We start from the raw sequence: 17,220 nt of genomic DNA, 5'->3' as shown, positions 1-17,220 counted from the left end.
ACATGTAAAAAAAATCCTAAAGATTATTAATTTCTGATTAATTATTAAGCTAAGTAGCTAACTAGCCTAAGTGGATGCTTAAATCAAAGTACTTCAGTGATTTCTCATTGAAACATCTTGACAGCAGAGACTTGCTTCTAAAATGTTTCTGATTAAAGACTACATGGTTTCTCATTGACGAACTCACAGGATTCTAGCGGGATGACGCTGGTGATGCTGGCTGCAGCAGGAGGGCAAGATGACCTGCTGAGACTCCTTATCACCAAAGGTGCAAAAGTGAATGGGCGCCAGAAAAACGGGACCACAGCCCTCATTCATGCCGCTGAAAAGGTTTGAGACGTGACTGCATGAAGGAACACTGAGAAGCTGTTTTTGTAGTGAAATATAATGGGCATATGTTACGTAGCCTTACTTTGTGGTTTCAGTGAGTCTGACACATGAATTAATTTTTGCTATTAGCAGTACTTTGTAATCAGATTTAAAATGTGACTTACCCAGTTGATAATTTATAATGAGTACAATCTCTAGTTACCCTGACAGTATTTATTTCAATCTTAAGTGATTTAGAAGACTCCCATGTAGAATTCTCACATGGAAGCCAAGGGGTAGACTTCCATGGCACTTGGTAGCACATCAGTGAGGGGACCAGGCTCAGCAAGTGGGCACCTGTAGCCTACAGTGAAGAGTCAGGGAGACAGTGGCCATTCACCTGCATGGAATCTGCTGAGTTTTTTCCTGATTTCAGAACATCTAAAAGATAGGTCTGTCTGTTAAGGAATTTTTGGAATTAAATTTGTTTCTTGTTTTTTAATAGAATTTTTTAACCACTGTGGCTATCCTTTTGGAAGCTGGAGCTTTTGTAAATGTCCAGCAAAGCAATGGTGAGACTGCACTCATGAAAGTAAGTCTTCAGTTTCACACTGGGTATTGATGTTGGTACTGCAGACTGGGGAAATCATAGGAACAAGGAAGTCCCTGGAATTCAGCAGCTCCCGTGGAGTAGACGTGGATCAGCAGAGCAGTAGTGTGGGGTCAGTGATGTACTAGAATAAGCTCAGTCTAAGGGACCCAGCAAGAGTCATGGGGTGGAAGTGGTAGGCACTGAGTCAGGAGAGATGGAAGGGGCTGCTGGTGTTAAGTGACTGAGAACTCTCTGCTAGAAGCAGAAGGTACTGGAAAGAGGCAGAGAGATCCAGGGCTGCAAAGAGTGTAATTTATTAGAGATTTATAGATAGGTGTCTTGGGTGGATTCTCATTCCCCAAGACCAAGAAAGAGTTTGTGTGCTAAGCTAGACGGAGATAGGCTTTTCCTAGAAGCAATTAGTATGTCGAATGCCAGTTAAGAAACTGACATCAGAGGTCCATACGTATTCAGCTGAATATAGCAGGAATTGGATAATTGTGCCAAAGGTACTCCAAAGATGCCGTGACTATACAACCAGGAATCCTGTAGTCACATGAAAGGGTGCTCAGCATCCATCTTCACAGGTTTAGAGGCCTGGGAATAGCAAAGGAATATGATGTACTCTCATTACTTTGTATTTGGCGAATCTACCTCCTTTGGAGTTGTGGTTTGCAGACATGTTTTGAGTTGAAGATTGTTGAGTCTTCCTGCTGCTCCCAGCCTCCCTGCTTGTACCCTTTGAGTGGTAGGTTGCATGTACCTCACTGGCCTCAGACCAGAGTGGTTCCTTCCTCTGCAGTAGTTCCAGGTTTCTGGTTCATAGTGCTGCTAGGACTCAGCAGATCCAGGTGTCCATAAGTGACTCTGTCTTCTCTCTTCCCTGAGGTACAGCCTTGCATAAGCTGTGATCTAAGCAGGGATTTGTCTGTATTTGTCAGGTATGAGCAGAGAGGTGGATTGCAGTACAACCCCAGGCTTGTCCTGAGCCCTGTCTTCTAATAACCTGGGTTCTTTCTTTCTCCTGGGCCTCCTGTCAGACCCTTAAGGCCTTGGTCATTGCTTTGTGAGGCCCTCCTATGCCTGATTTGAGTTTGTGTAAACAGTCCTTTTATTCAGGAGTCTTAAGTCTTTGTTTGTATGTCTGTTATTACCACATATGTAGACCAGAGGTAGCACTTCAGAGCACTGTCTTACTGAGAAACTACTAGACAGCAGACAGTTGCACCTCAGTAGAAGAAAGAGCACAGGAAGGTAAAGTGCAGTGTTTTCTACAAGACCATACAGGATTGTGAGTACTCCTGAGGGCACTTGGGAGACTGAGAAAGAAATACCAAGATTAAGGGGTAGGTTAGTTCAGGAAGGAGGGTAGATTCAGGAAAAGACAGCCCTTTCAAACTTGGAGAGGGATGTTCCTGTAGTAAGTGAAGTAATATTAATCTGTACCTAAATAGTAACAGGGATCAAGTGAGCGGTTCTCCAGCATTGTAGGGGGTTGTATTTGCAGAACTTGGTAACAGGTAATAGCTGATTTTGCTGAGTTAGGGAGCTCTGGCAGCCAAAGGCCAAGCAGGAGCTGAGTGTCCCTCTGTGAGAGGGCACCATTGAAAGGTAAAACAGGGTGCTGGGAAAGATGGGGTGGGGCTGTAGATGAAAGTCTAGAGCCCAGTGAAGTGTCAGGGCATTTATCCTGGAGGCTACTACTCCTCACTGAAGCCTCTAGTATACTTCTTCAATGCTGCCCTGTTGCTAATGTTGGGTAAGACCTGGCACTGGGTGTCTTCCCTTCTCTATTATGAAAAAGAGCTGCCAGACCTATGTGGGGAAAACTACCCACACCTACTGAAGTTATTACGATCTGCAATGAAGAAATTGCCACTCCTCTTTTCTGACCTAGGCATGTAAAAGAGGAAATTCGGACATTGTACGCCTTGTGATTGAATGTGGAGCTGACTGCAATATTTTGTCAAAGCACCAAAATAGTGCATTATACTTTGCAAAACAGTGTAACAATGTGCTTGTATACGAACTGCTGAAGAGCCATTTGGAAACGTAAGTGTCAGGTGAATGTGCCATGGTTAAGTCAGAGTGAGATAATGGCTGTTTATTTAAGCCATCGTATTTGGAATAGTTTGTGTAGGAAAATGTTCAAAAAAGATTCAAAATGTTCAAAAAATCCTGTTGGGTTTCTCTCTTCAGTAGATGATGCATTTAGCAATTGGCATATTTATTAGGTGCATATTCGTACAGGCTACTAAAATCTTAGAAAACCCTGGGAACATCTCCTTAAAATGTTAAATCTAGGACTAGAGATGTAGCTTAGTAAAGTGCTTACGTAATGTGTGCAGAGCCCTGGGTTTAATCCTCAGCACTTCTTAAAACCAAGCATGGTGGCATGTGTTATAATAGCATTTAGGAGGCTTGGCTCCTTGGCTACATAGCTAGTTCATGGCTGGCCTAGACTGTAAAGACTCTTTCTCAAAAAAGTTATGTCCACTCTTAATTTGGCTAACACTTTGCGTGTGTATGTGTGTGTGCATGCACGTGGAGACCAGAGGTTGACATCTGTGTCTTCCGTTGGAGACCAGAGGTTGACATCTGTGTCTTCCTCAACAGCTCTCTATTCTAGTGCATTATTTTTAAAGTGCATTTTGAACCGTATTAGAAGTTTACCTTTCTCACTGAAGAATTCTTTTGATGGACTGGGGTGTGGTTCTGTGGTAGAGCTTTTGCCTAGCATGTGCTAAAGCCTATGGTTCCATCCCTAGTACCACATAAACACAAAATTTTTTGACAACACCTGCCAAAAAAACGCTGCTAGAGAAGATGGGGTCCTTATTCCTACAGGTCCCTGGTGAGACAATCTGGAAGTAGCCACCCTGGCCTTCTGAGCTTGAAAACTAGACACCATGTATTCTAAACAGAAAGTAAAGTAAATTCTAGGCAAGGGACTGAGTTGCATCTTGCCTGGTGTGTCTATTTGACAGCCTGTCCTTGGCATTCCCATAAAGAATCTCTGGAAGCCAGTTCATCCCTTTTTTTTCTCTGAACACATGGGTAACTGCAGAGCACCTGGCAGTGGGGTGCCCAGCCTTCTTCTTTCCTCAGGACTAAGAGGCTCTTATTTCTAATTTTTCATTCATGCATTAGCCAAATGCTACGTGAATTTTGTGACACTGTTTCAAAGAAGGCCAGTATTATGGAGAAGACTGAGTAAAAGTGGCCCTTGTGCAAACTACTGTTCCAACAAGAGGAGATGGATGAAAAGGAAATTTAAAGGCCACCTCATGGGAGGGAAGTCAACTGAGGCCACAGTTGTAATTCCTTTTCACAAAGGTAGTGCTGGGTTGTGTGGTTCAGGTATAAATAATCCCAGCTACTCAGGCAGCTAAAGTATAAGGATTCCAAGTTCAAGCTCTACTTGGGCTACAGAAAGAGGTCAAGACCAGTCTGAGCAATGTAGTAAAATTCTATCTCATTGTAAAAAGTGAAGAGAGGCCGGAGAGGTGGGGAGCAGAGTGGAAAGAATGCTTGATATGCACCCACGTGAACAAGGTGCGTGGCCATGGTCTTGTTCACATCTGTTAGCACAGCACTGGAACAGTGGAGACAGGAGGTTGCTGGGGGTGTCTGGCTGCCAGCCTAACTGGATAGTGGATCCCAGATTCAGAGAGAGACCTGCTTCAAAGGAATAGGGCAGAGAGTGATAGAGATGGCACACAGTGCTGTCCTGGCCTACACACAACCTAGAATCAGAAAAGCAGTTTCTAAAAGGGGAAGTCAGGGCTAGGGATAAAGCTTAGTGGTAGAGCACTTGTCTTAACCATGTGCAGGGGCCTAGGTACTGCAAAAAATAAAGTTAAAAAGGTATACAGTAGCGCTGAGTGGTGGCAGCAGCATACATCTTTAATCCCAACACTCAGGAGGCAGAGGAAGGCAGATCTCTGAGTTCAAGGCCAGCCTAGTCTACAGAGTGAGTTCCAGACCAGCCAAGGCTACACAGAGAAACCCTGTCTCAGGGAAGAAGAAAAAAAAGTTAAAAAGCAAAGTTAGTGGGAAGGCTTTATGGGCATAAATACATCTTTTTGTGGTTTTCTTTTACAGGGGTGGGGAAGAGAAGGCAGGGTCTCATGTATTCCAGTCTAGCCTCAGACTCACTGTAGCTGAGGCTGGCCTTGACCTTCTAATCTTCTTGACTTCCTCCTAAGTACCAGGATTATAGATGCATGCCATCACACCTGATTTATGTGGGGCTAGTGATCAAACTCTGGGTTTCATGCATGCTAAGCAAGCACCCTACCAACTGAGCTACATCCCCAACCCCTAATGTATATATTTTAAACTTTAATTGTATAGTAGGATACAGTATTATATTGATACAGTACACAGTGTGTAATGACCAAATCAGGGTAGCTGAAGTTTTTTAATTTGTTGATATTTATGTGGTACAGTGTAATAATTCAGGACATCTACATTAAAAAATAGGGTCTCTCTAGCCCAGGCTGGCCTCAAACTCGGTGTATATCAGCATACTGAGTTCTGAGGTATGATTCACCATACCCAACTATTATATTAGCAGTCTTCTGTCTTCTCTCACTAGACTTTCAAGAGTTGCAGAAGAAACAATAAGGGATTATTTTGAATCTCGCCTTGCTCTTTTGGAACCTGTTTTCCCAATAGCCTGTCATCGGCTCTGCGAGGGACCAGACTTCTCAACAGATTTCAATTACAAGCCCCCTCAGAACATACCAGAAGGTAAGTATATGCTCTCCTTCAAACGTGAGTGTGTGAAGCTCTCGTCTGTAAAGATGAGTTTATCCCTAAGTAAAACCTTTACTTTGAAGGAACTCTTTAGCAGAAACCACTGTGTGATAGCTGGCAGAGCTGCTCTGGCAGGAGGCCTCCCCATCCCACTTTACCTACCACTGTGAGTCCTTGAAAATGTGAGGAGTTGGTTCTTGATAATTATAGTTGTTTACTAAGTTTTACCTTTTTCCTCCTAAATTTTATTGTATTTACTGGGTTCCCCCTTGTTTGGTTTCTTCTTTCAGTTTTTGTTTTTGTTGTTTTTGAGACAGGGTCTCACTATGTACTTCGGCTGGCCTGGAACTTGCTATGTAGTCAAGCTAGCCTTGAACTTGAGATCCACTTGGCTCAGTTTCCCCGTGTGCTGGGATTAAAGATATGCTCTACCATGCCTGGCTTGGGTTGTGCTTGTTTGTTTTTTAATAGTATTGTTCCAATACTCCTGTCTCGGCCTTCTGAGGCTGTCCCCCTCCCATTAGAATGAATGACAGAGCTATAAACAGTTCTGATGCCCGGGGGGGTGGGGGGGGGTGGGGGGGTGGGGGGGGGGTGGTGTCGTCATACTCCTCAGTAGTGGAGCTGCTTAGGAAGCTGCCCTTGCCTAGTGAGTAGCTTAGCTGTGCTCATGCAGCAACCTTAATTAAATGTAGTGGGCCATCAAAAACAAAAGTAGTCCGGCAATAGTGGCTCATACCTTTAATCCCAGCATGCAGAGGCAGGTGGATCTCTGTGAGTTCGAGACCAGCCTGATCTACAGCACAAGTTCCAGGACAGCCAGGGGTTTTACATAAAGAAACCCTGTCTCAAAAAACCAAACAAACAAAAGCAAAACTAGGAGAGGGACCTATGGGAAGAAGTGGTTTGGTGGGTGTGGGGGAGGGAATGAGAGTGTAATGATGGAATATGATGGGGTATGTTAGATGACCAGATGAAGTTGTGGAAGAATGATGGAATATGATGGGGTATGTTAGATGACTAGATGAGGTTGTGAAAGAATAAATAAGAGCAGAAGGGCTGACCTGAGTTCATTCACCACATTCACCAGAACCCACGTGGTAGAAGAGACCTTCTCCTGAGGACTGTCCTCTTGTCTTCCCATTTGTACCATGGCACATTCAAGGAGGGCAGATAACATTCTCTCTCCCTTTAAGTGGGAAATAGGGCCCTGGCTATTGTGTTAAACATCTTTTTCCTCAATTTAAAGATGTCTACTTAGGACTGGTGAGGTAATTCAGTAGGTGAGGCTTCTGCCACCAAGCCTGATGACCTGAGTTTGATCCCTAAAACCCACGTGGTAGAAAGAGAGAACTAGCTCCCAAAAGTTGTCCTCTGGCCTCCAAACACTGTGTATGCACATAGAATAAAAAGTTTTGTTTTTTAATTTTTTTTAAAAGCATTGCTGTAACCTACATCATAATGTGGTATTTATCTAGATTACTGTTACTGATAATGCATTTGGAGATTTCTAGGAACTAAAATATTTATTTGTACATACAATAAATGATGCCAATATAAAGACAAAAATTTGTTAATGTGTATTCCTAATCCAGGTGTAGTTATCCATACCTATCATCCTAGCACTTAGAACACTTTCAGATTACACATTTGTGTGCCCACGTGTGCATTCATGCCATGGTACATAGGTAGAGGTCAGAGGATAACTTTGCAGGAGTCGGTTTTCTCCTTCACCATGTGGAGCCCAGGGTGGACCTCATGGTCAGGGTTGGTCAGTAAGTGCCCTTTAACTGGAGAGCCATTGTTCTGTCACACACACACACCATGTTAAACATTTTTTGTTTTTTCATTACATTTGTGTGGGTGTGCTAGTGCCAGGGTGTATGTGCAAGTGAAAACAATTTTGGGGAATCAGTTCTCTCCTCCTACGGTGTGGGTTCTCTGGGAGTCCAACTTACATGGTCAGGCTTGGCAGCAGGTGCCTTTACTCAGCAGGTGCCTTTACTCACTGAGCCATCTCATTCAACCTTAGCACTTGTGAGGCTTAGGCAAGAGGACCAATTCCAGTGCAGAGTGTTTGCTTAATATGCAAAAAACCTGAGCTTGGTCCCCAGCATCACATAAACTGTGTCTAGTGGTATATCCATACTCAGGAGGTGGGGTCAAGAGAATCAGAATTTCAAGGTTATCTTTTGGATAGTAGTGAATTTGAAACTATCCTGGGCTACTTGAAATCCTGTGTCTCAAAAAAAAATTTTTTTAAGGAAATACAACCTTATAGCCAATTGCTGCCTTGCTGACTAATGAATTTGGTTTAGTTTTATATTTTTAGACTTAGGCTTGTCTTAAACTCCCAACAGTTTAACTCCCAACTCGTTCCTCAGTCTCTTAAGTACTGGCCTTAGAGCACATAATATTATGACTGACTCATGATTGTTTTCAGTATTATAGGCTGTATGCATTGCAGGGAGGGAGCATTTGGCTTGATTTTACCATGAATTATTAGATATAACTGGACCAACCACATTTTGTTTTGCTTTTCCTTACTTGCATGAAGAAGAAATTCTTCTAAAATCTTTTTATTCTGTCATCCTGAAATGTATAGGCATAGAATGGCATTTCAGACAAACCCCAGCAGCAGGCTCAAAGTCTCAGCCTGGCCATTCTGTGTCACTCCATGCTTTCTAAGCATATTCAAAGGAGGTAGGATATACCTCAGTGGTAGAACACTTGTCTTAGCTTCCACAAGTTCCTTAGTTCAATTCCACGCACCACCAAAACAAAAAAAACTCTTTAATGATACGTAGGCAATGTAGAATTTTATATACCTCGTAACAACTGGACTGGTTAGATATTACAAATGGTCACATGAATGTCTATCTCCTAAACCATCTTGCTGGCTCCCAAGTTTTTTTTTGTTTTTTGTTTGTTTGTTTGTAGTTCTGGGGATAAGACTTGAAGTGTGTGCATGTTACACATAGAGATGCTTACCACCACCAAGCCTGAGGCCTGGGATTGATTCTGGGAGCCCACACGATGGAAGGAGAGAACCAGCTCCCATAAGTAGTCCTCTGACTACCACGCATTGATGTCAAATCATGTAAATTTTGTTTTAAAAACAGAGTAACTGAGGCTGGAGAGAGAGCTCAGCAGTTAAAAGTGGTTGCTACTCTTGCAGAGGACCTGGGTTCAGCTTCCAGCACCCACATGACAGACAACTGTAACTCCATTTTCAGGAGTTCTTAACCCCCTTTCTGGTCTCTGCAGGCCGCAGGTACGCATACATACATGCAGGCAAAACACTCACATACACACAAAATGCTACCTTCAGTATAGACAGAAAAGTCATACATGAATTCTCTTCCCTGGGGGTTACACGAGTTCTGTGGTGTGAAAACTGTAGGATAAAGTGCAAGTGTTGTTGTGAGTGGGAGTCTTCTCAGTACAAGTGGCAGGAGGAGCTACCAGGGACTGTCTCCTGTCAGTAGAGATGACCCTACCCCCCACACTGTGATAGCATTAATCTCCTGCTCTCCCTTCTTCAGGCTCTGGTGTCCTGCTCTTTATTTTCCATGCAAACTTCTTGGGTAAAGAAGTCATTGCTCGGCTCTGTGGACCATGCAGTGTACAAGCTGTAGTTTTAAATGATAAATTTCAACTTCCTGTTTTTCTGGTAAGATTTTTCTGTAGTTTGTTATTGAAAATTCTGATCAGAAGCCAGATGACTTAAGTTTAAGGTCTTTAAAATGTCTGTAGGAGCCTTTGTATGGGTGTGCACATACATATACACATCCCACACACAAATACAAAAAAATGTTCATTCCCGTATTAGACTTGGGAAATTTCCATTTATTATAAAAGAAAATAATCCAAATTTTGTTTTAAAATATTTAATGTTTACCTATTTATTTACTTTAATACTACCAATATCTTAGAACCAACATTGTGACAATAATTTCTTAGCCCTGAGAATAGGAAGTGGTTGTGTTTATCCTTGTTAATTAGTGTATCCTTTTTTGATATAAAGGAATGCTTTTTGGTATGCTTTGGTTTGATTTGGTTGAAATAAAGCCATCATCAAACCTTCAACTCCTGATACTCTTACGTGATTGCTGAGTATCAGAGTTCTGCAGTCAGTCATATGTGTGCACCATCACTCCTAACTTAAAAGAAAATTGTACATTTTGCCACTTTGGAATTCCTTCCTAAGGCTATATTAAGCATGGTTAATTGAGTACAGTCATATTTCTTCTGTGATTGTGCTATGTATGCTTTTATTGTTTGAGATGGGGTCTTAGCATGCAGCCCTCGTAGGCCTTGAACTTGTATTAATCTTCCCATGTGCTGAGATGTGATCTCCCCCACCCCCCAGATAGGGTTTCTCTGTGTAGTTTTGGTGCCTGTCCTGGATCTCACTCTGTAGAGCCATCCAGTATGAGGCTAGCCTGGGCTACACAGGGAGAGCCTATCCCAAAATTTAGAGAAAGAAAAAACCCTCAGTTCTCTGGTTTCTACTGTAAAAGGTTCTAGGGTTTGTAGATGTCACAGATGTGAGTCTATCTGACTTTGTTTTCTCTTTTCCCTCCAGGATAGTCACTTTGTTTACTCATTCAGCCCTGTGGCCGGCCCCAATAAATTGTTTATAAGGTTGACGGAAGCACCCTTTGCCAAGGTGAAAATCTGTTTCATATTTAGGATTACTGCTCAAGTAGTCAGTGCACAGGGTACTGATGGGTCTGAATGTTGACACTGAGGCAGGTGTGCACCGCATACCTGGCTGAAGGTAGTCTGAGGGCATCCCTGCTGAGCAGTCCAAATCCTGACTCCATATGAAAGGAAGCTGGACTTTTAAACCATTCTTAATGGTTATTGTGTAATACAGCAACTTGTGGGACTGTTTTTATTAAAAATAGCAGTGTTGTAGGTGTGCACTAACATTCATTTTTCTTCTTTAGGTTAAGTTGCTAATAGGTGCATACAGAGTGCAGCTGCATTGACCACAGGACTGCAACCGTGTAGCAGTTTGGAATTCTGGTGTACCTGAAATGTTCAGATGTAGTTTTCCCTGTAAACTTGCAATTTAAACCTGTTGCCTGGTAAGGTTCAACAGGGGCTTCACCATACATACTCTACATGTGTTTGTGCCATTGTTCAAAATGTTCAATGTTCTGCATAGTTTTATTTCCACAATGTGGAACAGTACATATGAGAACTATTTAATTAAAAACTTTTGAACTTGAAATTTTCTACTAGTCTTTGTGAGTTGTCTTTGAAGAAGAAAACAAAACAAAAACAGATTCAAGCTGGGCCATGGTAGCTCCTGGTTGTAAGCCTAGAATCTAGGAGGCTGTGGCATGAGTGCTGTAGGTTCAGGGCCTCCCATGCCTACAACATGAGCTTTTCTAAACAATTCGGGTGTAAACCATTTACTAAGTTGAGTTTGATGCTCTTGAAACGTTGAGTCAGTTACAGTCCCACCACTTCCTAGCACGAATTTATACATGGATTAAAGTATCTGAAAAAACCTAGCCCATGGCTAAGTTTACTGGTAAAGTGCATAAGAGGAGGCAGGAGGATTAGCTCAAGGACATCTTTGGCTACATAATGAGTTAGAAACTAATTAATTGTAGAAATGGGTCCTGTAGCACATGATTGCTTTAAGGATAAATTGCAAAATAAAGGTTTCTGGTCTGCTGCTGTCTGGGACATTCGGCGTTTTTCTCAAAGCATGCTGTGACCTGTAAGAGACAAATCTTTCATCAGTAAATAGGAATGTTATACACAGGCATTGTGTTCTGTTTTTTAGAGAAGCTCTTCCTACATAATATCTGTTGGCTCAGACCTGCTTCAGGACTATAGGCATGTTCTACCATGCCTGGGTCACAGTGTGTCTGTCTGCGCTTTTTTTTTTTTTTTTGAGACAGGGTTTCTCTGTGTAGCTTTGCGCCTTTCCTGGAACTCACTTGGTAGCCCAGGCTGGCCTCGAACTCACAGAGATCCACCTGGCTCTGCCTCCCGAGTGCTGGGATTAAAGGCATGCGCCACCACCGCCCGGCTGTCTGCGCTTTTTAAGAGGTTTCAGCCCTAAAGAAAATAATTTGTTGAACTAGAATCACCAAGCTATCAACAGTCAATACATTTTTACCTATTCAGTGTTCTCTAATCCTGTGGCTAGGTACACAACATACTATTTTCTTCCTTTCTTGGCTCTCTTAGAACTCACTATGCAGATCAGACTGTCTTCAAACTAAAAGAATCTTCCTCTATCTCCAAGTACACCAACAAGCCCTGTTTTTTTAAAAAAAAAAAAAAATCAAGCTGGGCGGCAGAGGCAGGCAGATCTCTGTGAATTCTAGGACAGCCTGGTCTACAAAGTGACTTCCAGGACAACTAGGGATGTTACATAGAGAATTCTTGTCTTGAAAAACCAACAAAACAGGTTTTCCCAAGTGTAAGCATACACTAACCATAACCAGTGAAATGGCATTTTCATGTCGCTTTTGTCATATTTAAAAGTACATTTGATATTTTAGTAATTCAGCTTGATTTACATTTATCTACTATAAAGCAGGTACTTTAATTAATGACAAGTCCACTTACAATCTTTAAAAAAAAAATCTGTATTTTCTTCCTCTTTGAAGGCCACATAGAGCCGGGCAGTGGTGGCGCACGCCTTTAATCCCAGCACTCGGGAGGCAGAGCCAGGTGGATCTCTGAGTTCGAGGCCAGCCTGGGCTACCAATTGAGTTCCAGGAAAGGCGCAAAGCTACACAGAGAAACCCTGTCTCGAAAAACAAAAAAAATAAAATAAATAAATAAGAAATAAATGAAGGCCACATAGGCCGGGTGGTGGTGGCACAGCCTTTGATCCTGTGGATGTGCTTCTCGGGTCTCAAGCAACACCCTCACTGCTGGTCAGCAGCACCACACCTGAAATAGCCAGAACAGGACAGGAACACCAGAAAATATTAAGTATTTCTATAAAAATCTTACATTGTTGGCATAACAAAACAGAAAATTGATGAGAGAATGGAGCCAGTATCCCTAGCATATGTACATATATATTTTACATTACACAGCATTTTTAATATCCTACTTTCCAAAGGAACATAAGGTAAAAGTTGTAAATCCCCAGATTCTGAGAGGAGCTCTGAGAGCCAGCAGCTGGAGCAGCATGACCAAGCTTGTAGGTGTACCTGAGCAGTGATCTTGCAAACAGGTGCGTGTCTTCAGACAATTCCATTCCAAGGAATGTCTCTATAGATTCCTGCCAAAAAAAGAAATCCTATGTCTGAATCAGCTCATACAAGAAGACCTCTCCCCTAGACCTCACTAGACATTTCCATTCGAGATATCCAGCTACCCATGCACACACAATGCTTTGGGGATATTTAGCAGAGAGGACTTGAAATGTGGCTCTCTGTCTGGCAATGAGAAGGTTCTGGCCCTATTTGCTCTGATTAAACCGAAGTCTGGACTCAGATTTTCTGTTGACCACCCCCCCCAGATCAAGGATAGAGATGATTTTGTAGATGATGGATAAAGAAAGCTTTCCAGGCAACCATTTCAAATCTTCAAAATGTGGAGGTGCTTTACCACGGTCTCCAAGGAGAGCCACCCAATGGATTACCCAGCTTGATGCATGAGTGAGATGAGGCAGCCTATCGGGAGCTTGGGGCCACAGCGAGCACTTTCTGTGCTAAGCTTCATTGTAGGCAGCAACCCAAAGAAGAAAACCCATGTATGTACAGATTTTGAGACTGGAAGGAAAAGACACTTTTTCTTTCTTTGAAATAGGGTCTTCCTATATGTAGCCCTGGAGGTCCTGGAACATACACACACACACACACACACACACACACACACACACTTCCCCTTTGTAAGTAAGAACCTATTGGTGTGTCATTTCCCTTACTCCAATATACCTGAAAACTATATATGTGATACTCATAGAGTGGAAGGGAGCAATAAGGAGCAGAAAACATCCTTCTCAAAGACAGAACAACACAAGCATTGCCTCAGTTGCCTCACAGACACAGGCAGCATTATAAGGTTTCAGCTCAAACTCTGTAAACTGTCTTCCAACAACAAAACATTGGGGCCTGGTGGTGTGGCACATACCTTTAATCCCAGCATCAGGGTGAGGTGGGGCTGGGAAGTGTAGATGAACTCCAGGTTAAACTGGTCTCCGAGTCCCCAGGCCAGCTAGGGCTACATAGTGAGATACCGTCTCAACCAAAAAAAAAAAAAAAAAAAAGAAAGGGAAACACTGGAACTCTGCCCAGGTGTACATCAGTGGTAGGCCATTTGCATGGGCAAGGCTCTGGGTTCAAAGCCACAGGACCAACAGACACAATTGAAAAGAATCTGAGTGGCTGGCCAAGTGGTGGTGGCACACACCTTTAATGCTAGCACTTGGGAGGCAGTGGATCTCTGTGAGTTCAAGGCCAGCCTGGTCTACAGAGTGAGATCCAGGACAGCCTCCAAAACTACACAGAAAAACCCTGTCTTTAAAAAAAAAAACAAAAAAAAAAAAAAGACTGCTCTGGAAAGAGACTGGCTGCTCTTCCAGAACGCCCAGTTTGATCCCTAGCACCCACATGAAGTTTCACAACTGCCTGCAACTCCAGTTCCAGGGAAGCCAATGCCCTCTTCAAGCATTTGTAGGCACCGGGCACACATGTAGTGCACACACATACAAGATGCAAGCAAAACACACTCATACACATAAAAATGGAAGAAAAAAGTAGAAGTCCAGTTTAGGCTACACAGTGGGTTACATAGTAAGACTGTCTCAACCCAGACCACACCAACACAGGGACTGTTATTACCTACGCCAATGCTGTAAGTACAATCCACAAGGAAGGGCCTTTCCAAAGGGATGAGCCACCAACTGACCTAAGGCAGCAGTGTGAGCCCAGCATTCCTGGCTTTTAAACTCTTCTGTATGTGGCTGGACTTTCAGTAATTTCATGTTGTCTTAACAACCTAAGAAGAGAAAAATAAGAGTTTAGCCCTTTAAAAAACAGACATTGTAACTGATTCTCTTGAAAGTTCCCAACAGTAATCAAGACTTCAATAAGATACCACTTTGTGTTGCATGGCCTACTTTTATTTTGAAAATTATTTTTACTTAGAGGATAATTTCTCTGATCCCAAATCCTCATTTCCTTAAACAACACTGGCTGAATTAAGATTCAGATTAATTTCCTACCATGGCAATAAACTCTATATACCCTAAATTCTAAAACAGATTCAAATCTGCTAACAACTGAACATTTTTATGTCCATTTATAATTTTGTGTATGGGGATATGCTATACTACATAGGTCAGGAGATAACCGCTGGGGGGACATTCTCTCCTTCCAACATGTCAGTGCAGAGGTCAAACTCAGGGGTCAGACTTAGCAGCAAGCGCCTTTACCCACAGTCATCTTGATTGTCCATTTTAAAAAGAGAAAAAAGAAAAGCTGGGCAGTGGTAGCACACGCCTTTAATCCCAGCACTCAAAAGGCAGAGGCGGGCTCTGTTTGTTCGAAGCCAGCCAGGCCTACAAAGCGAGTTCCAGGACAGCCAGGACTACACTATGGCAAACAGGTAACAATCTGGGGGGGGGGGGGGGAGTCATATTTGACTAGAAATCTTAGGAATTTTGCCCTTCTCCCGCCCCCAAGATTTAATTTTTATTTTATTGTGTGTCTGTGTGTGTGTACAGATAAGGAGGAGTTTTAAGTTAGGAGTATATAACCACAAATGCTGGAACTGCCTATACTAGTACTGTTCTGAAACGCTGTTGAGGTCTAAAATCTGACATAAGAAATACTGCCCCAAACTCAAATCTGGATGGAATGAATATTCACACAAAAAAGGCTTACAAAGTTCTGCAAGTGCTCACTGGAGACTCACAGAACTGCTACTATGTACCTTGATGAAACCATGGTTTCTATCATTTTTTAAGTGTGCCATAAATGAAATCAAATAATTGTATTTGCAAAGTGTGGGAAGGCGGCATCTCTAAGTACACCAAAAGTTCAAGAAGGGCATTTTCATATTCTCAGATACATAGTACCATGCATACTCCTATGATTGCAAGAGTATTAAAGACACCTTAGTTCTAGGAAAAGAGCCACTCTCTTCCAATGCATCATTCTCTGGGCCTCTGAATATAATATACATTACATACTACACTCAATGTACAAGAAAATAACTAAAAAAGGCTTGTATAAAACAGATAATACACACATCCCAATACTATGGAGGCTGTTATTCAAATTGCATGTGAACAGTAAAACTAAGGGTATTTAAAGGTATTGAAGAATTCCTGCTATAAAGTAACCTCAAAAAAGATGACATTTCCTGATGTCTATTCTATAGTTTCTTAGCCAGTAAGGATGACTTTCCACCAGAATGCTCCCTACTCAACAGCAGGGATTCTTTCCCAAGAAATGTTTGGAGGTCTGTAGGTTTTCTAAGGCTCCATTAGCAAATATGACAAGAGATCCTATAGAGACCAGGGCTCACAACCAATTATGGCACCTTCCATTTTGACAGACACCATACAGGCTACTAAGGCAATAAGAGTATGATAGGATATTTTGTAGGAAACATTTATCTTTTCCTTTAACATTTGCAGTTAAACTTTTATGTCTATGGGTGTTTTGTCTGCACACATGTCTGTGCACCACATGTGTGCCTGTGACTGGAGTCACAAAAGGTAATGAGCTACTATCTAGGTACTGGGAATTGATCTTGGACTGTTAGGAAGAGCAGCCAGTGCTCTTAACCACTAAGCCATCTCTCGGCACCTCATTTTTTTCCATTAAAGGTTACAGGTAACATTTGATTGATAACTCAATCAAATGTTAGGTTTACAAATACATAAAACCTAATAATTTACAAAATGATGATTTCATCAAATATGCTTTTTAACTTTGTTTTCGAAGACAGATCTTATGTATTCCAGGCTGGCTTTACACTATGTAGCTGAGGATGACCCTGAACTCCTGATCTTCCTGCCTTCAACTCCCAAGTGCTGGAATTATAGGTGTGCACCACCTCAACTGGGTAAGTAACAGCTTCAAAGCAAAAATAAATATCCCAGGTTGAGGTCATCAGACTTGAAATAAATAAAGCAAATTATGGCACAAACATTAAAAACATGCAGCTGCCTCATGTGCAAGGCAGTTCTAAGGGAAATAGGAAACGCCAGCAAGAGTGATGCTCTGCAAAACCCCTCAGAACTTGCCCCTTTTTTCTTTGTGCTTTTGAGACATGGTTCTGTCTACTCTAGAACTTAGTATGTAAGCCAGGCCAGTGATGAATGTAAGGTAACTGCCCTGTCCCAGCCTCCCAAGAGAGTGTCATACACCAGGTACAGGGGCTTGCTCCAAGGACCTCAAGTCTACCAGTGAGCATCACATCCTGCTTTTTCTTTTCTTTTTTTTTTTTTTTTTTTTTTTTTTTTTGAGATGAGGTCTAAGTTGCCCAAATCCCTGAACCAGTTCAGCAGCACAGGCAGGACTGAACCTGTGCCCCTGCTGTCTCAACACCTGAAACAG

At 42.3% G+C, this 17,220-nt stretch overlaps 2 protein-coding genes across 4 annotated transcripts in view; one reads left to right on the top strand and one right to left on the bottom strand.

Annotated features, from left to right (window-relative positions):
• The window catches only part of Mphosph8 (M-phase phosphoprotein 8), a 31,640-nt gene extending 20,736 nt beyond the window's left edge, over positions 1-10,904 (top strand). Inside the window, exons 8-14 of one of the 2 annotated variants that reach the window (XM_059273577.1) lie at positions 190-330; positions 815-901; positions 2,799-2,953; positions 5,502-5,656; positions 9,208-9,335; positions 10,251-10,334; positions 10,618-10,904. In XM_059273577.1, coding sequence (XP_059129560.1) covers positions 190-330; positions 815-901; positions 2,799-2,953; positions 5,502-5,656; positions 9,208-9,335; positions 10,251-10,334; positions 10,618-10,659 — 792 coding nt within the window. In that variant the 3' untranslated portion in view covers positions 10,660-10,904. Of the gene's footprint in view, positions 1-189; positions 331-814; positions 902-2,798; positions 2,954-5,501; positions 5,657-9,207; positions 9,336-10,250 lie in introns of both variants that reach the window. The other variant, XM_059273575.1, reaches the window with a different exon arrangement.
• Positions 10,905-11,205: 301 nt separating this feature from the next.
• Positions 11,206-17,220, bottom strand: part of Pspc1 (paraspeckle component 1) — a 93,168-nt gene continuing 87,153 nt past the window's right edge. The window contains exons 9-11 of one of the 2 annotated variants that reach the window (XR_009381246.1): positions 14,494-14,650; positions 12,859-12,929; positions 11,206-11,400 (exon numbers count right to left, since the gene is read on the bottom strand). The gene's annotated coding sequence lies outside the window, so the exon portion shown is untranslated. The remainder of the gene's footprint in view (positions 11,401-12,858; positions 12,930-14,493; positions 14,651-17,220) is intronic. The other variant, XR_009381247.1, reaches the window with a different exon arrangement.

The sequence above is a fragment of the Peromyscus eremicus genome, chromosome 9 (assembly GCF_949786415.1).
Source record: "Peromyscus eremicus chromosome 9, PerEre_H2_v1, whole genome shotgun sequence".
NCBI lineage: Eukaryota > Metazoa > Chordata > Mammalia > Rodentia > Cricetidae > Peromyscus > Peromyscus eremicus.
This window is presented reverse-complemented; position numbering and strand designations above follow the sequence as displayed.